General features: G+C 40.0%; 1 protein-coding gene across 2 annotated transcripts in view; it reads right to left on the bottom strand.

Annotated features, from left to right (window-relative positions):
* Positions 1-2,390: 2,390 nt before the first annotated feature.
* LRRK1 (leucine rich repeat kinase 1) overlaps positions 2,391-20,615 on the bottom strand; it is a 96,588-nt gene continuing 78,363 nt past the window's right edge. The window contains exons 29-34 of one of the 2 annotated variants that reach the window (XM_070763610.1): positions 18,022-18,170; positions 13,998-14,115; positions 12,045-12,161; positions 8,081-8,898; positions 5,823-5,924; positions 2,391-5,034 (exon numbers count right to left, since the gene is read on the bottom strand). In XM_070763610.1, coding sequence (XP_070619711.1) covers positions 4,857-5,034; positions 5,823-5,924; positions 8,081-8,898; positions 12,045-12,161; positions 13,998-14,115; positions 18,022-18,170 — 1,482 coding nt within the window. In that variant the 3' untranslated portion in view covers positions 2,391-4,856. Of the gene's footprint in view, positions 5,035-5,822; positions 5,925-8,080; positions 8,899-11,441; positions 11,493-12,044; positions 12,162-13,997; positions 14,116-18,021; positions 18,171-20,615 lie in introns of those variants that run through there. The other variant, XM_070763611.1, reaches the window with a different exon arrangement.

The raw sequence follows: 20,615 nt of genomic DNA, 5'->3' as shown, positions 1-20,615 counted from the left end.
GGTTTGACTTATTTCAGGTAGAGAACAGCAATATTTTTTAAAAAAAAAAAAAGAAGACAGAGACAAATAAGATGGATTTTCAATCAATGAAAAGACAAGACTGCTAGATTTCAGGTTTTGACCATTACTCCCCCCCCCATCCCACCCCAAAAAAGATTGGTTTTGAATTTTTTAAAATTTTGGTGCACTTTTAATTCAGTTTTTGATCCTTGGTGTCTGACTGGAGTTTTCTTGGCAAGATTTTGGAAGCAGTTTGCCGTTGCTTTTTTCCTAGGGCTAAGAGAATGTGACTGGCCCATGGACATGCAGATGATTTTATACTTAAGGAGAGACTAGAACTCACAGCTCCTCAATTTTGAACCTGATGCCTGTATTTATTACAGAGTATGGAAATTCACAAGACAAAGTATTTGCTGCAATGCTTAGCAAAAGATGAACATCTTCAACTGGTAGTCAAACTCATGGTGTCTCTAGTTTTAGGTTGGAAGGATGCGATAAAATGGATGTTACAAAACGGGTATTGGTACATGGTGGAACACATTCAATTTGAAATTATGGAAATTAAAATGAATTCAATTGATGAAAATCAAGTGGAAAAACTGATGAGAAGATGGGACAGGGTCAGAGGTTTTATGGCTCGTAGAATTCGAGACCGAGCCATAAAGAACAAATTGGAATCACTCTACATTTTGCAAATACGTTGATGTTCCTGGTTGTAAAAAAGTATAAATTAGTACACCCTTATTTGGTGGAGGGACTGAATGTATGTTGTTGGGTGGCAGGCGTACAATTCAATGTCCACTGTTTTGTGTTGTGTGCATTTTTATACTATAAAAATCAATTTAAAATTATTTTAAAAAACACTCATGGTGTCTTCATATTAATATATAATTCTTGAAAGAATTCCATTTAAGTGCTTGTGGATGGGGAAGCCCTGATGTCTTCATGAGATGTGCTGAATTCATACTCTAGTCTTAAGCCACAATTTCTGGAATAAATCACTGAAGGTGGCTTCACATCGCACTAAAACAAAACCAAAGCAATAAAGTTGGCTTAGAAATTTCATTGGTCAAGTTCTGATGCTACAACTGAAGGCAAAAAAGAAATAAAAAAGACGTACAGCGTTTCATTCAGTTGTCTTATCTTGGTATCCAGCTGCTAATGGAATTATGGAAGTTGTTTGATTACTCTGTAGATCAGACTCCCTCTAGTGTCTTGATTTAGGGGCATTATTAACTTAAGCAATTGTCTCCAAACTGGTGCCCCAGAGTGGACCAGGACACCTGGATTTTGTAATCCCTCTACATCTGGAATGACACTGTTTTAAGGCAGAGTGGTCAAAGCCGTTCATCGTTATGCTCCAGAAGTAACAGCTTTTCCAAAAAAAAAGATGGTTTAAGATTGGTGCTTTAGCTTATCATGAGTCCTAAAATACTAGGTGTTAGCTTAGTCCAAATTCAGATTCTCATTACAGGCTGAATTTGTAAGCTACAAAATAGACCAGGCTTACAGAACATTGACTAAGAAACAAAAACCCCATAACATTTAAATTTAAACAAATTAATACAAAGAGAAGATAGAGACAAGGCCTTCTTAGTGATGGCCCCAGACTGAGGAATGTAATGCCCCTCCAAAAAAAAATTCAGGGTCCTTACTCTTCTGATGTTTCCAAAAGCCTTAAAATGATTCTTTTGAATGGATTGCTGACTGGATGAAGATTCTCAGCAGCCATTTGACTGCAGAGGTCTTCAAACTTGGCATCTTAAAGACTTTTGGACTTCAGCATAGCTGGCTCGAGAATTCTGGGAGTTGATGCCCACAAGTCTTAAAGTTGCCTGTCCTGTCCTGTCCTGTCCTACCCTACCCCACCCCGTCCCGTCCCGTCCCGTCCCGTCCCGTCCCTTCCTATCTTATTCTACAAGGTCCCTTCCAACTCTTTTATTCTATTCTATTCTATTCTATTCTTCATTTTTGTAGGAGAGGGGTGGGTGCTAAACCTCCTTTGCCAATTTTGTACTTGTTCACTGTGTAAATGTCCAAAATACGGCTTTGCTTCCAAACCAAGCTTATTTCAGCTTCCTGTAACAAATCTTAAATTGATGTGGAAGGTACCATGACAACTTCAGCAGATGTAACTCTCACCTGCTGACCAAGTGTCTGAGTTGCATCCTCTGATTCTTGGGCAAACTGATTTATTTTGAGAAATCCGTTGTTCTGGAATAAGGTCACTGAAAAGCAGCTTGCATCTAAATTCTAACAATTAGCTCCCAACTGATGTGTGTATTGTGGACAACTCCCAATTTTCAGCAAGGACTCACCACCCAGTAGCCACGTTGAAACAAAAGACGGGCAGCAAATAAATGTAACAAATAAATAAGTTTCAAAATGCAGACAATGCACAAACATTTTTTAAAAACCAGGATGTTTTTTTAAAACAAACAAACAAAAATCATCTATCCATGCATTTACAAAAGGATTCCTTTTATATTTGCCACAGCACAGCCTTGGTGGCATTTTTATAAACTTATTTCAGACAGTAATATAAACTCTGTTAATATGTATAAAGCCAACAACTATCTCTATTTCTGGGTTGGAGAAGGATACCAAGGGTTAGTGCAAATGCATAGTATGAATAATGCTCAGGGCTACTTCACAAAAATGGCAGTTCTGCATTCTACTCTCTGTCTCTGGAATCATTTCTCACCAAATGTTTTAGAATTGGGAATGATAGTTTAACAATCTGGAAGGCTTGTTTGTTCCAACTCTGGATTATAGGAATGGTAAGAATAGAATAGAATGAAATGGGATGGGGTGGAGTGGAGTAGAGTAGAATAGAGTAGAATAGAGTAGAACAGAACAGAACAGAACAGAACTGAAAAGAAATGTAGAGTAGAGTAGAGTAGAGTAGAGTAGAGTAGAATAGAATAGAATAGAACAGAATAGAATGTTTTATTGGCCAAGTATGGACACACAAGGAATTTGTCTTTAGTGCATATGCTGTCAGTGTACATAAAAGAAAATGTACATTTGTCAAGAATCACAAGGTACAAATACTCAACCTTAGAGTAGAGTAGAGGAGAATGGGATGGGATGGGGGATGGAATATAGTAGGAACGCAGTAGCAATAAGAGTGAATGTATAACAAACCAAACCAAAATGAGATCAGAATGCATTTTCTAGTTTCCTTCTGTTGGAAAAACGATGTCAAAAAATCCTCTTCCAATTGTCAATACATTCCTAAAAATATAAATGTGATATGTTTTTGTTGTGTCTTGATTGGCTCCGATAAGGCTGAAATGATAGCAACAGCACTTAAGACTTATATACCTCTATATATTTCTAAGTGGTTAACAACGTCAGCCTCTTTCCCCCAGCAATCTGGTTCCGCATTTTACCAATCTCAAAAGGATGGAAGGCTGGGTCAACCTTGAGCCGATCAGGATCGAACGCCTGGCTGTGGGCAGAATCAGTCTACAATATTGCATTCTAACCATTGCACCACCACGGCTCTTAATTGATGATGATGATAAAATGATAAGAACACATTACACACACACACACACAAACAAACAAACACACTCATCGCAATTTAGTCCCTGATCCCTAAATGATTTCACTTGCATTCATTTGGGGCCAGCCTCAAAACGTGGTGGAAACTTTGCTTCTGTGGAACTGAGAGTTTCCATGTTTTATAATTATATTCTTAAGTGCATTGGGTTTAACGTGGAAGAGTTAATCTAGAATCGTGATGGCAAACCAGAGGTGGCACGTGGAGCCATATCTGAGAGCACACAAGGCATTGCCCTATGTCAGCTTCAGTGCGCATGTGCATGCTGGCCAGCCAACTTTTTTGCACTTCCAGAGGGCAGGGGAGACCATTTATCACCCTCCCCAGGCTTCAGGAAATCCTCTTGAGCCTGTGGATGGTGAAAAACAGACCCAATGGGCCTACAGGAAGTTCTTCTGGTAGGCCCACTGAGCTGTTTTTCACCCTCCTGGGGCTTCAGGAAAGCCTGTGGATGGCAAAAAAGGGGCCCAATGTGCCTACTAGAAGTTCAGCCCGTTGGGTCTGTTTTTTACCATCCACAGGTTCCGGAGGCTTCCCTGAAGCCTGGGGAGAGTGAAAAAAGGCACAACAGGCCTAACAGAAGTCTGGAGGCTTCAGTGAGTTCTGCACGCATGTGTACTGGGTGGGTGTTGTGTGCAAATGCGTGGAGAGGAGGGCATTGCATTATTGGTGCACCCCCTTTTAATACCCAAGCAAAAAAACGAGCTTTATTTATTTATTATTAATTTGATTTCTTTGCCATCACTGACCTAAAATATACTGCAAATATATTCTGAGACAGGTTGAGTAAGAAATATGAAGGCCCTTTCCACCACAACCAGGCGTTCTTCATACACCTTCATTTAACCTACTGGTAGTTTAATTGTTTTCATACTGTCAGAACTGGAGAATTTCATACAGGCACAATTTTTAATCACAACTGGACTCCCCCCCCCCCCCCCGTAGTCTACTACAAGAGTGAAAGTTGACGTGCAATTGTCAGTCATATTCTATCCTGGAAGAAAACACCTCCAAAGCGTTGTGTTTAGCAATGGGCTACAACACAAAACAGCATTACAGAGATGGAGTTGGTTGGTTTACATCCACATCGGATTGGAAGAAGGAGTTGTGGATGTTTGTTTGATAGTTATGTGGCTGGGAATCCAAATGTATGAAGATGAACAAGCTTCTTTGGTTTCTTCTTAGCAGCAGAACCAGGGAGCGACCACTCCCTTTTTTGAAAAGTTTGGGCGTCTTCAAAATATCAAAGGGTGTCAGTTTTCTGTCCGGGGCCTCTGATCTACAGACACTACCTTCTCTTGCGCAAGCAAATTTCAAGTCTCCCCAATTCTTCATGCGATTGGTAGAAAAGATCAAAGTCTTTGGCCCCCCAGCTCTTCCAAAGAGCCAAGCGCCATTCCATCGACTCATTTTGGAAGCAACACACAACCCGGTCTTTGGCCAGAACAGCAGCATCAACCAGGGACCTGAAATAATAAAACACGGAATGATTTAGAAACATAGAAGATTGACGGCAAAAAAACCTCATGGTTCATCTAGTCTGCCCTTATACTATTTCCTGTATTTTATCTTAGGATGGATATATGTTTATCCCAGGCATGTTTACATTTACATTTGGAAACATTACACTGCAGTTCCCATTGCTTTGACCACTTATCTAGTAAAGCTAAATCATTTGCCATATTACAGACCCCTCCAGAGAATTTACCAAGGAGAATTATTTCTTGGTAGAACAGGCAGCCCTGGACATACAACAATTTCAGTCTCTTTTGGGGAGGAAAAAGGTGCATCCTATACTCTGAAAAATACGGTAGTTCAGGTTCTTCCTTGTTTTTAGCATAATATTGTAAGAGGACAGGCAGAGCCTGGAGGGGCAAAGTTCAGAGAGTAATCAGCCTAGAATCATTACATTCCCACAAATGCTCTAAGTCTAACCTCTCTTGAATTCCGTTGACTGTTATCTAGTATCAATTTAGTACTGACTGTTGGTTGACTATATTCTTGTGTATAGGCATGAGCAATACATCAGACTAACTGGATCTTAACATGTAGTCCTGATAGTTTGCACCTGATAGGTAGATACATTTTCTTTTATCATAATTTGTTAGTTTTGAAGTTAACTTTAATTTAAGTTTCATCTTGGTGCAGAACAGGATCCTTGCTCAGCAGCCCTTCCCTGTTCCTGCCTAAAATTAACCCTTTGACTGTGGACCAGTCACTCATAGCATCATTTGTCTTTCCAGTTCCCCTTTACCCGTAGGAGGCCAGCTCCACAGCCTTCAGCACAGCAATGACTCTCCCCCGCTGAGAGATGGCTTCCTTCTCCAAGCCAATCACAATGATATCACCACCTTGCCTAGAATGGAGAAATGAGCTGGTCATGGACTTCGGCATACATCGGAAAGGGAAGTAGGGGAGAAGAGTTTATGGAAGAGGGCAGATCTTAACTGGGATTTCCAGATTCACAGATTGACTTTTTTCTTTTCCCCAGTGTTAATTCAGCTACTAATAATAGGAAAAAAATCAGATCCATATATTTACTCCATTGTCTTGTTCCCCAAAGTGGCCAAGTAGATCTTTACACAAAACCCAAAAGTAGGGCATGAAAGAATAGGTTTTTGCCCCCCATAAATTTTCTCCAACCATCAGAATTCAGTTTACATAGACTAGAACAGAATGATGAAAGATGATAACTGATAAAAGATAATAAGGACAGGAGGAAAATTAAAGTTAAGTATATAATTGACTTACAATAGCGATACATAATGCTGTAATATATGCGTACGGATATGAATATATACATACATACATACATACATACATACATACATACATACATATGTGTGTGCATGTGTATCCTTTTCCCTTTTTTTCTTTCTTTTTTATATACAGTATGTTGATTTTGTATATATATGTATGTATTTTGTATTATGTTTTTGTATTTTGTATGTTGTATGTGTGTACAGTAGTCCCTCGCTATACCGCGCTTCACCTACTGCGGCTTCACTTCATCGCGGGTTTCTGAGGAAGTCGATCGGCAGATTTAAACAGCCCGCCGAACTCGATCGGCAGGTTTTAAAAAAAAAAATCTAAAATTGTAAATACTGTATTTAAATACTGTATCTAAAATAAATACTGTGTGGGAAGGGTTTATAAACACTTAAAACAATGAAAACTTACCAAACAATTACAATATAAATACTTAAATAAGTACTATCAGTCAATAAATTCCCCATCGCGGATTTCACCTATTGCGGCCAGGTCTGGAACGTAACACCAGCGATAGGTGAGGGACTACTGTATGTTGATTTATTTTGAATTCAATAAAACTGTTTTTTAAAAATAGAATAGAATAGAATATTATTGGCTAAGTGTGATTGGGCACACGACAAATTTGGTTTTGGTGCATATGCTCTCATTGTACATGAAAGAAAAGATAAGTTTGTCAAGAATCATAAGGTACAACACTTAATGACAGTCTTAATGACATCAGGAAAAAAGAACCTCAGGTTTATATGAGCATTTTAAAGAATTTATTTAATCTGAACCACTGGGCATTTTTTTCTGGCATGAAATCTTGAACATCAGCATTGTTCTGCTCCTTGATGTATGAGAATGTCAGATGGGAATTTGAGAAAAGTATCACATAATAAAATCTTTAAATAGCCAGGGAAAGGGATAAGCAGCCTTATTAATTAAACTTCATGCATTCCCTATGGTTCCCAACACAATTTATCTGAGAAAATGAGATCTTCAGAAACTGCTATGGCTCTAAATTCAATTAAACTTTCACGAGATCTCCATGATTTTCCAAAACAATTTATCTGGAAGCATGGGAAGACATCTAAACATTTAGCAACAGCTCCCAATTCAAGTAATAAATGTTTAGATGCTTCCCATGCTTTCCAGAGAAATTATTTTGGAAAATCGTGGAAATAATAATAATAATAATAATAATAATAATAATAATTATTATTATTATTATTATTATTATTTATTAGATTTGTATGCCGCCCCTCTCCGAAGACTCGGGGCGGCTCACAACAACGATAAAAATAATATTATACTGGCACAAATCTAATATTAAAAAAACTAAAAACCCTATCATAATTAAAAACCAAACAGCACATACATACCAAACATAAATTATAATAAGCCTGGGGGAAAGGTGTCTCAAATCCCCCATGCCTGGCGGTTTAGGTGGGTCTTAAGTAGTTTACGGAAGACAAGGAGGGTGGGAGCAGTTCTAATCTCCGGGGGGAGTTGATTCCAGAGGGCCGGGGCCACCACAGAGAAGGCTCTTCCCCTGGGGCCCGCCAGACGACATTGTTTAGTCAACGGGACCCGGAGAAGGCCAACTCTGTAGGACCTTATCGGCCGCTGGGATTCATGCGGTAGCAGGCGGTTCCGGAGGTACTCTGGTCCAATGCCATGTAGGGCTTTAAAGGTCATGACCAAAATCTGGTGAAAGCACTGAAAATTGTGCTCACCGTGGCTCCCAACCCAATTTACCTGGGAATCCACAAGAGATCTTTTACAGGTAAGACCCGCACAGCTTGGAGAAATGTTTCAGACTTCTCGGAAGGAAGGTTTGGCTCCTGAAGCTTGTTGAGGTCTTCACAGTCGGTCAAAAAAGGTGTGCTAGAGGAACTTGCAGGTGAGCTAGGGAAACTTGAGGAAGATCTCAGGATCCTGTTGGGAGATGATGGCGAGTAAGAGGACATGGAGCAGTAGTCTGTCAGGGAGTCCTGATGGTTTAGTATTTGAGTGCCCAGTTCTCGGCTCTGAAGGATGCTCACGTTGGCCAAAGCGGTGCTTTCAGGGGCCACGTCCCTGTTGGCCGTTAGCGTTGTAGGAATCAAGGTTGAAGGCTGCTGAATCGTGAACATGTCCCTCAGGGGGCTACAGTCCCCACAGAAGTATCGGGCGCAGAGCTGATAGGTAGAGGTGTAGTACATCACCAGGAAGTTGGTGGTATCATCTAAGCACCAGACCACTTCTTCCCCATTGCAATCGGAGCTGCGCACGATGGATACCACTGCGGATGGCGGGCCGTAAGGCTCCAGTCGCCTGGTGATTTCCATGGCTTTGCAGTCTATGATAAGGATGCCAGGGCCATTGCTGTACCAGACTTCCGCTCCGCTGTTCGCCGTTTCCATGGCTTTCACAGGGTAAGGATTCTGGCGGGGGTCGTCATCACAGATGTTGAACAAGCAACGGTTTGCCGTGTGGGAGCAAAGATAGCAGCAATTGTCCTGCGGGACATCATCCTTGACTTGGAAAACTGCAACCAGTCCATCAGATAAGCCAGCCAGGACCACACAGCAGTTCTAGAGATAGACAAACACAAACAACCAGGTCAAGGTTTTGCACACATGTAGTTTTGAGCAGAGTAAACATAGAAACATAGAAGATTGACGGCAGAAAAAGACCTCCTGGTCCATCCAGTCTGCCCTTATCCTGTATTTCATCTTAGGATGGATATATGTTTCTCCCAGGCATCCTTAAATTCAGTTCCTGTGGATTTACCAACCACATCTGCTGGAAGTTTGTTCCAAGCATCTACTCCTCTTTCAGTCAAATAATATTTTCTCACATTGCTTCTGATCTTTCCCCCAACTAACCTCAGATTGTGCCCCCTTGTTCTTGTGTTTACTTTCCTACTGAAAACACTTCCCTCCTGAACCTTATTTAACCCTTTGACATATTTAAATGTTTCGATCATGTCCCCCCTTTCCCTTCTGTCCTCCAAACTATACAGGTTGAGTTCATTGCATCTTTCCTGATCAGTATTATGCTTAAGACCTTCCACCATTTTTGTAGCCTGTCTTTGGACCTGTTCAATTTTATCGATATCTTTTTGTAGGTGAGGTCTCCAGAACTGAACACAGTATTTCAAATGTATACAGGCACAGTGCAGGTAATTCTCAACTTACGACTACAGTTGCAGTCATATGTGGGTGAAGATGGATGATAGCAACGATGAGAAGACTATTGGTAATAGTAATGCAGACTTAGTGAATAGTTTGTTGAGGGAATTATTTGTTTAGCAGAGCGATGGCATTTGGGGCAAAACTGTTCTTGTGTCCAGTTGATCTGGTGTGAAGTGCTCTATAATGTCGTTTTGGGGGTAGGAGTTGAAACAATTTATGTCCAGGAGGCGAGGGGTCAGTAAATATTTTCATGGCTCTCTTTTTGACTCACGCAGTATACAGGTCCTCAATGGAAGGCAGGTTGGCCTTAATTGCTTTTTCTGCAGTTCTGCAGTTATCAACTCATAATCCTGAGTATGCAAGGAATAATACCTATTTCCCTTGCACATACATAATTTTTATAATAATGCGGTTACGCAGATGATTCACAATCAGGTCATTTGCATAATGCTATCTTGGCAAATGTTATCCTTTCCAATTAAACAATCAGGAATAATAGGCAATCTCTCAAATCTATTAAAATTAAATTTATGAACTTGGGCAAGGCAAGCCACTTTTGAGCATGGCACTCAAAAGAAGATGGAAACGAGGAAACAATTGAACTGAAAGTTAAAAGAAAGCTTGAAATTCGCTAATCATTTTTCATGGTGTATTTGTACAATCAGGATATAACCAAGTATTACAAGGCAAGTGATTAATCTTGCTGTGCATCATTATAGCGCTATCATTTTAATATATCTTTAAATAATGCTCTCCTGCTGTTTTACTGACTAATGTAAAATTATTTGAGAGAACAATCTATCTTGCTAAAAAAAAAAAAGGAGTTTAAAATATCCACCAGGGAGATAAAATGAATAAGAAGTGTGGGGGTTAAAAAAAAAAAATATGGACCCGGATCACAAAAATAATCCATGAGCTTCCCTGTAAAAACCTCTAGGAAAAAATTCCCGGTGAAGAAAGGCAGAAAGAAAATATACAGTTGTAAGATCTGGAGTGGAAAAATAATTACCTTTGAGGCAGAATTTTCACATATTCCACCCACCCTTGCATGAGCCATACAGGAAAACAAAGCCGTGTTTAAACAGCTTTTGCATTCCTAGCAAAGTCCAGCTGATCAAACTTTTCTAGTTCCAAAGACATTTGAAAGTCAGATATTGTTCCAAAGATGCCTTTTTAAGAATAGTTTTGGAATTTTTTTAAAAAAGGAGAAATGATACCGGGACTGTTATAACCTGTTGTGGTTAGCTCTGGCCCAGCTCCTGCCCCAAGGACTGTGGATGTGGGGGAGACATCCACATGCTGCAGGCCTGTTTTGCCCCCGGTGGAATCTGATGATGAAGGCTCCTCTGACCAAGAAGACATGAGTGACAGGGAGGAGGAGAGTGTGGCAGACAGCTCAGAAGGAGATCAATTATCTCGCTCCTCCTTGGATTCAGAACAAGAGTTAATGATACAGCCACGCATGCGGAGAGCGATGCATAGGCAGCAACAACTGAGAGATTATTATCAAAGAAAATGAGGCCACCTGTGGTTGGGTGGGGCTGTGGTGATTAGTGAGGCTGCTATAAATAGCAGCCTGTGGGTTTGGCCATTGTGGAGGATTATCTGATCATTGTGCTTCATGCCTGCTTTGCTGCCTTTGACCTTTTGTGTGCTGATTTTTCCACGCTTTGAAACTAAACCAGAGCAAAGTGTGTTTCATTTTGTGAAAGAAGAAGGACTGTGAATTGCCTCACAGCTGCAATCTAAGTATCACAGAACTGATAAGGGACTTGTACAAATTACCAGTTTGTTTGGGGACGAGTGCTCTTTGCTATACCGAAAGAGGGCTTAGTTTAAGTGAATTTTCATTATAAAGAACATTGTTTTGAATTTTCAAACGTGTGTGTGTGTCTGAAATTTGTACCTGTGAATTTTCGGGAGGAGTCTGCCAGAGAGCCCGACAGAACATAACCACTTTTTTTTTCTTAATTCTGTTTACGGTTGCTGAACTAACATAGGAAAGACCAGGATAGACTGTTAGCTTAGGAAGGTCTGAGGGAGAAATACAGAAGACCAGGTCATTGACTGAGATAGAAGTTATCGTAATCAATATGAAAAGTGGCAAATAACTTGGATTTTTTGGCTGCCCAACTTAAAAAAGAACAATTCTGAGTCACTCGCAATCATAAAACCTAGGCTTATACAAATTAGACAAAACATAAATTATAAAACCAGTAAACCAAGTAGCTACTGTTAGTAAATGGTGATGGCATGATGACGACGATGATAAAAATTTGATTCTGCTGATATTTTGGTAAACTAAGATTGGCCACGCCATGTATTATAGAGCGGAAGGAATGCTCAAGCATTCAAACAGGGGGGTTATTTAATTCCCTAACCTATCAGCAGGTGGAGGTGTTGCTTTAATTCTGCCGTGAAATTGACAGCCCTTCAGGTATCTTCAGCTATTCTAAGAAAAAAAAATAAAGAACATTCAAATGTAATTTTTGGTGTACGTGGAAGTTGTGAGTGCCTTGTGTTTGAAATCTCTTTTGTTTTACCTTTTTCATCAAAGGCACTGCAAGGAAGCAGGTGACGACAGCTGGCGTGTCTATGCCTTTCTGTGGAGTCTTCAGAGGACACATTCCTTGTAAACTATATATGTAAATCTTTTGGTCCTGTAAGAGATGAAAAGAAAATTTATTTATTTATTTATTTATTTATTTATTTATTTATTTATTTATTTATTTATTTATTTATTTATTTATTTATTTATTAATTATTTGGATTTATATGCCGCCCCTCTCCGAAGACTCGGGGCGGCTCACAACAAGTGGAACAAATCATAAATAATCCGACTAAATTTAAAATATTTGAAGATTTAAAAAGCCCATATACTAACAGACACACACACAAGCATACCATGTATAAATTAAACATGCCCAGGGGGAGATGTTTCAGTTCCCCCATGCCTGACGGCAAAGGTGGGTTTTAAGGAGTTTACGGAAGGCAGGGAGAGTAGGGGCAGTTCTAATCTCCGGGGGGCGCTGGTTCCAGAGGGCCGGTGCCGCCACAGAGAAGGCTCTTCCCCTGGGGCCCGCCAACCGACATTGTTTAGTTGACGGGACCTGGAGAAGGCCCACTCTGTGGGACCTAATCGGTCGCTGGGATTCGTGCGGCAGGAGGCGGTCTCGGAGATATTCTGGTCCAATGCCATGAAGGGCTTTAAAGGTCATAACCAACACTTTGAATTGTGACCGGAAACTGATCGGCAGCCAATGCAGACTGCGGAGTGTTGGTGAAACATGGGCATACCTAGGTAAGCCCATGACTGCTCTCGCAGCTGCATTCTGCACGATCTGAAGTTTCCGAACACTTTTCAGAGGTAGCCCCATGTAGAGAGCATTACAGTAGTCGAACCTCAAGGTGATGAGGGCATGAGTGACTGTGAGCAATGAGTCCCGGTCCAGATAGGATTTAATGGATTTAAATAGTGTTTACTCTCTCATTTTTTCCAAGGATGAAAATACGGAGCAACAGTTTGCAAGGAAAAGGGAGTCTTATAAGTATCTCAATATTGGCAAAAAATATATAATGGTAAAGCTTCTGTGCAGCCATTTTTAAAATTACATTAAAATATATTTTAGGAAAAAACAAGTTATCTGACATTTAGAGTCTCTTACTAAGTTCAGGATTAAAGAGAAAACATCAACACTAGTTAATTGTAAGAAGGTCACTTTAAAGGGTGGACAGAATCTTGCAACATTCCACCTTGCGCTATTTTAGAATTATTTTCTGTAATTGGAATTTCTTTCTTTCTTTCTTTCTTTCTTTCTTTCTTTCTTTCTTTCTTTCTTTCTTTCTTTCTTTCTTTCTTTCATATGCTGCTCACTCTGAAATGGACTCTGAGTGGCTAACAATAGTTGTAAATATAATACGAATAAAAAGAACAATAAAAGCATCAATAAAAAGTACAATACAAAAACTAATATATATATATATATATATATATATATATATATATATATATATATATACACACACACACACACACACACACACACACACACACACACACATATATGTGTGTGTGTGTGTTTTTCGTAGATTTTCACGGGTACAGGTATGACGGTCTTGGCATATTCGGGTTTCTTCCCATGTAGGATTTGGAAATTTCTGGCGACGTTTCGACGAGGTCCCACCGAAAGTCAGGAAATGAGGGAGAGGTGGGATCCTGTGCAAATGCACGAGGGACAGGGGAACCCTGAATTGTGGGTGTAGGCATACACACTTGTAGTTTCGGCACCCGAGGAAAATAAGTTTTGCCATCACTGGTATGAAATCTCCTGCCCTGAGTAGGGGATTGGACTGGAAGACTTCCAAACTCCTTTCCAGCCTTGTACGTTGTATGTCTGACCAACCTCAGAATCAGTTTAGCAAGGCCAAAGCTCTCCAGCCCTGATTGCAGAGAAGAAAAGAGTTCAAATTCAGAAGAGTTGGGTTGAGAGGCCTACCTCTGTTGCAGTCCAAAGAGAGCTCTGAAGTTTCAACTGGCAGCAAAGCTTCATTCCTGGACAACTCATTTTGGAAACCTCTATGAATCCTTTCTCTGTATTTACTACGGTGTAGTTCCTGAAATCAGGAAAGGGGAATTAAATCAACCACAGGACAGCACCAATGACAAGCAAAGAAAAATCACAACTCTGAAATGGGTTTGGAATTGGATTTTTTCCCTAAAAAATACATGTCACCATAATTTATTGATCAGATTACTATCTAGCATTTTCTAATCAAATCTAATGTCTGAAGGTCTGCACAACCCCGACTTGTATTCTTGTCCTGCTGCGCATCTTCCGTTCCCACAATTTATGTATGTAACCCAAATTAAGTTAGGTTGCCCATAATGTTTGTAGACCCATCTTCAAACAATGTATGAGAAGAACTTTTCCAAAGAGGAACAAAGAACTTGTTTTCCCATTAACCTCAAGATGATACCGTTTGTGTTTGCAAGGGAAAACCACAAAGAACTCATAAATTTAATCAGAAAATACTGGACATCTTTAAATGACTCGAGACAAAAGAGACATTATGCAGCTAAAGATTTGAATCAGATGTGCTCTTTTGATTTGTTGCCCTGTGAGAAAACACACAAACGCAGGCACGACAAAACCGTGAAGAATGGGAATTGTTGAAAATGAGCAATCCGTTATTCTTAACCTGGTCCACTTACCTTAGTCCTGTATATAATGGTCATTTTGTTAGCACAAAATGATCTCAGGGAATTTGTAATGAACTTCTAAAAGGTTAAGAAACCCTTTTGAGGAAAGCATGGATACTTCAACTTGCCAAATTTTGAAAGTTCAAATTTGAAAAAGGTTTATTTCAAGACTATCAGGATACCTAGATGGTTCTTTATTTTTCCCAGTGTATATCCACAATTGATATCCACCCCCGCCTTCATATTCACATATTCATATTTGTGATTCCCTAATTTCTTAAATATTATATGTACTACTCCGTACATATTGTTGTGGTTAGCTCTGGCCCAGCTCCTGCCCCAAGGACTGTGGATGTGGGGGAGACATCCACATGCTGCAGGCCTGTTTTGCCCTCGGTGGAATCTGATGATGAAGGCTCCTCTGACCAAGAAGACATGAGTGACAGGGAGGAGGAGAGTGTGGCAGACAGCTCAGAAGGAGATCAATTATCTAGCTCCTCCTTGGATTCAGAACAAGAGTTAATGATACAGCCATGCATGCGGAGAGCAATGCATAGGCAACAACAACTGAGAGATTATTATCAAAGAAAATGAGGCCACCTGTGGTTGGGTGGGGCTGTGGTAATTAGTGAGGCTGCTATAAATAGCAGCCTGTGGGTTTGGCCATTGTGGAGGATTATCTGATCGTTTGTTGTGTTTCATGACTGCTTTACTGACTTTGACTTTTTGTGTGCTGATTTTTCCCTGCTTTGAAACTAAACCAGAGCAAAGTGTGTTTCACTTTGTGAAAGAAGGACTTTGAATTGCCTCACAGCTGCAAGCTAAGTATCACAGGACTGATAAGGGACTTGTATAAATTACCAGTTTGTTTGGAGACGAATGCTCTTTGCTATACCAAAAGAGGGCTTAGTTTAAGTGAATTTTCATTATAAAGAACATTGTTTTGAATTTTCAAAAGTGTGTGTCTGACATTTGTACCTGTGAATTTTTGGGAGGATTCTACCAGAGAGCCCGACAGAACCCATATTATATTTCATTATTATATCGATTTATTACTTTACATACATTACATATTTAATACCATTTTATTAATATTTTCTAATTTATAAATCATCGCTATTGTATGGTTTCTTACTTATTTATTCCTAACCTCTAACCATTTACACCATTTGTTCCATATTAAATAATATTCCGTTTCATCTTTTTCTTTTATTTCTTTTGTCAATTTATCCATCTCCGCACAGTCCAAATTTTTCCTTATCGCCTCTTCATCTTTTGGTATGACATTATTTTTCCGGTTCTGTGCATAAGTTATCCTAGCTGCAGTTATTATATGGAGAATTAGCTATCGTATTTCTTTTATTATAATTTCTTGTAGGTATGCCTAATAAAAATAATTCCGGTTTCCAGTCTGATATGATGTTTGGTTATCTTTTTGAGCTACTTTTTAATTTTAGTCCAATACTTTTTTGCTGTTGGACAAGTCCACCATACATGATAATGTGTCCTGTATGATTTCTTACATTTCCAACAAATCGGTGATGTGTTTAGGAACATCTTAGCCAGTCTCACTGGCGGAAGGTGCCAACTATAAAATATCTTGTACTGGTTTTCCTTATAAGCCGCTGACATCATCAATTTCAAATTTATTTTTAAAGTATTTCCCATTTCTTCAAATCTATGTTGTATCCGAAAAAGACCTTTCTTTTTCTAATGGCCCAGTAGATCATGTTCTTCTAGTACAGTATATGCCTTCCATATGGGTTGGGAAGTAACACCCATAGTTTCTAGCCACTAAACTTAAAGGCCATATTCTCCAGGACCAACAGGCAGGTTAGTCTAATCAATTAATATTTTTTTAGTCTGGGTATGAAAGCAAAACAAATCACAGGTATCAATTGAAGAAAATACTTTTAGCTCAGAGTTGAATTGTGGGGCCTTTGGTGGTGGTTCTCTTGTAAAGATTTCACTACCCAACTAGGTGAACAGTAACAGTGAACTGATGATGTTATCTAGTTTGGTAATGAAATGTCTGCAACAAACCCCAAGGACCCCACAAATTGCAGTGTTTCTGATAAAAAAAGAAGGTGAAGAAAAAAACCCTTCATACAATATTTGAGGATAGCATAGAAACATAGAAGTCTGACGGCAGAAAAAGACCTCATGGTCCATCTAGTCTGCCCTTATACTATTTTCTGTATTTTATCTTAGGATGGATATATGTTTATCCCAGGCATGTTTAAATTCAGTTACTGTAGATTTATCTACCACGTCTGCTGGAAGTTTGTTCCAAGGATCTACTACTCTTTCAGTAAAATAATATTTTCTCATGTTGCTTTTGATCTTTCCCCCAACTAACTACAGATTGTGTCCCCTTGTTCTTGTGTTCACTTTCCTATTAAAAACACTTCCCTCCTGAACCTTATTTAACCCTTTAATATATTTAAATGTTTCGATCATGTCCCCCCTTTTCCTTCTGTCCTCCAGACTATACAGATTGAGTTCATTAAGTCTTTCCTGATACGTTTTATGCTTAAGACCTTCCACCATTCTTGTAGCCCGTCTTTGGACCCATTCAATTTTGTCAATATCTTTTTGTAGGTGAGGTCTCCAAAACTGAACACAGTATTCCAAATGTGGTCTCGCCAGCATTCTATATAGCGGGATCATAATCTCCCTCTTCCTGCTTGTTATACCTCTAGCTATGCAGCCAAGCATCCTACTTGCTTTCCCTACCGCCTGACTGCACTGTTCACCCATTTTGAGACTGTCAGAAATCATTACCCCTAAATCCTTTTCTTTTGAAGTATTTGCTAACACAGAACTGCCAATACAATACTCAGATTGAGGATTCCTTTTCCCCAAGTGCATTATTTTACATTTGGAAACATTAAACTGCAGTTTCCATTGCTTTGACCATTTATCTAGTAAAGCTAAATCATTTACCATATTACAGACCCCTCCAGGAATATCAACCCTATTGCACACTTTAGAGTCATCGGCAAATAGGCAAACTTTCCCTACCAAACCTTCCCCTATGTCACTCACAAACATATTAAAAAGAATAGGACCCAGAACAGACCCTTGTGGCACACCGCTTGTAACCTGACTCTGCTCAGAATACTCGCCATTAACAATAACTCTCTGATGTCTATGCTTCAGCCAGCTGCAAATCCATTGAACTATCCAGGGATTAAGTCCAATCTTCACTAATGTATCTATCAGCTCCTTATTCACAGCTCAAGAAATACTTGGCAAATCATCTATTCACACTGCAGAGCATAAGAAAAAGTTTGTGGGTTTTTAAAAAAAATACAAACCTTGCATCTTCCTTCCCATCCCAGAATACTACGGTGTGGTCCTGTCCTTGAGAAGAGAAGGCAGAGTGTTTCCCACAGGGCAAGCAGTACATGAAAGTGGCAAAGGAAGGACTTTTCATTTGTCCTATAACCGAAATGGCCAGGGGCCGCTGTATAAAAGGAAGGTTAGACTTGAAAAATGAATAGCAATAGCACTTGCATACTTATATACCGCTTCACAGTGCTTTTACAGCCCTCTCTAAGTGGTTTTACAGAGTCAGCCTATTGCCCCTGACAATCTGGGTCCTCACTTTACCCACTTCCAAAGGATGGAATGTTGAGTCAACTTTGAGCCGATCAGGATCAAACTGCTGGCAGCTGGCAGTCAGCAGAAGTAGCCTGCAATACTGCATTCTAAACACTGAGCCCTCTTCAGAACTCTGCATTTACAAACTGGATTTACCCAAAATACTAAACCAGGGGTCCCCAAACTTTTTACACAGGGGGCCAGTTTACTGTCCCTCAGACTGTTGGAGGGCCGGACTATTAAAAAAACCTATGAACAAATCCCTATGCACACTGCACAAATCTTATTTAAAGTAAAAAACAAAATGGGAACAAATATAATATTTAAAATAAAGAAGTAATTAAATAATTAAGTAATAAAGTAATTTATACTTCTTTATTAACAAGTAAATTTAAACTTAAATCAACAAACTCCCTCCATTTCTCCTTCCTTCCTTCCCTCCCTCCCTCCTTCCTCTCCATTTTTCTCTTCCCTCTCTTTTCTTCCTTCTCTCTCATTTGTTTCATTTTCCTCTCCCTCGTTTTCTCTCCATCATTTTCTCATTTTTCTCTTTTCTCTCTCTCTCACTCTTTCCATCTATCCCCCTTTCTCTCTTCCTCTCTATCTCTCCCTCTTTCTTTCTCTCTCTTTTTTTCTCTGTCCCTCTCTCTCTTTCTCTCTCTTTCTTTCTCTCACTCATTCTCTTTCTCTCTCCCTCTTTGTATCTCTCCCTCTTTCTCTCTCTCCCTCTCTCTCTATCTCCCTCCTATCCTCCCCGCCCCTTGCCTCTGTACCGCCTCCTCGCTCAGCAGCAGACTGCAGTGAGTTGACAGGAGATTCGGGAGCTTATTATATCTATTGATAAAATCTCGTGGGCTGCTGCAGGCCGGATAAATTGTCTCAGCGGGCCGCATCCGGCCCCCGGGCTGTAGTTTGGGGACCGCTGTACTAAACCATCAAGGCTGCAGCTTGCCCAATAAACCATAGTTTCAAGAAAAATGTATTTATTTATCATTTATCATTTATTTATTTGTTATTTGTTATTTATTTGATTGATTGATTTCTATGCTGCCCTTCTCGATAGACTCAGAGCGGCTTACAACAAGAATAAATACAAAGTACAAAAAAGTTTGTAAGAAATCTAATATTAAAATAATCTAAAAAGCCCCAATTTCCTTAAAAAAAAAATCCTATCATCCACACTCCTTCTATTTAAGTTACTCACTCATAACATCAGCCAGAGCTAGATATTAATGCTCAAGGCCCCCAGGCCTGCCGGAAAAGAGGGGTCTTCAAGGCCTTGCAAAAGGCAAGGAGGGTGGGGGCAGTACGAATCTCTGGAGGGAGTTTATTGCAAAGGGCTGGGGCCGCCACAGAGAAGGCTCTTCTCCTAGGCCTCGCTGGGATACATGAGGCAGACATGTGCTCCCATCTTATGACACAATCAAGCACCATCAAAAGATTGAAGCATTCGTTAATCTGCAATATGAGTGCTGCAGCAACCACAAATAAAAAAGGGATGGAAATCAATCTTCAATCCATTTCTGTAACTTGCAGATGTCCTGAGCCACAATTGCAGGGTCTCACTTAGATGGACCAAATAGTTGGCTGAGAAGATGGGGCATAGGGAAAGCTCCGTTTGGGGAAAGAGGTTTTCTCCCCATCCTGGCTCCGTTTGGCAATGGGAGGCTTCTCCCCTCTCCCACTGCTGTTTTGAGATGAGAGGCCCAAATGTGTGTGTGTGATGTGCACATGTGCAAGGGGCAAGATGCACAGGAAGGACATTGCATTATGTGTGTGGGCACTTACACATATGCGACAGTGTGCACACTTTTAGTACCCAAAGAAAAAAGGGTTTGCCATCCCTGATGTATATTACTACTACTACTACTACTACTACTACTACTACTACTACTACTACTATTATTATTATTATTATTATTATTATTATTATTATTATTTATTAGAGTTGAAATGGACCTTGCAGGTCATCAAGTCCAACCCCCTGCTCAAGCAGGAAACCCTACCCCACCCCAGCCAGATGGCAGTCCAATCTCCTCTTGAATATGTCCAGAGTTGGGGCGTTCACAACCTCCACTGTTAGGCCATTCCATTGGTTGATCGCTCTGACTGTCAGGAAGTTCTTCCTTATTTCCAGGTTGAATCTCTCCTTGGTCAATTACCATCCGCTGTTCATCATCCAGCCCTCTGGTGCCCTGGAAAATAGCATGACCCCCTCCTCTCTGTGGCAACCCCTCAAGTACAGTACCTGTATACTGCTATCATGTCCCCCCTGGCCCTTCTTTTTACCAGACTATCCATGCCCAGT

Source organism: Erythrolamprus reginae, chromosome 10, assembly GCF_031021105.1.
Source record: "Erythrolamprus reginae isolate rEryReg1 chromosome 10, rEryReg1.hap1, whole genome shotgun sequence".
NCBI lineage: Eukaryota > Metazoa > Chordata > Lepidosauria > Squamata > Dipsadidae > Erythrolamprus > Erythrolamprus reginae.
The sequence above is the reverse complement of the archived record's forward strand: the minus strand, read 5'-3'. Positions and strand labels throughout refer to the sequence as shown.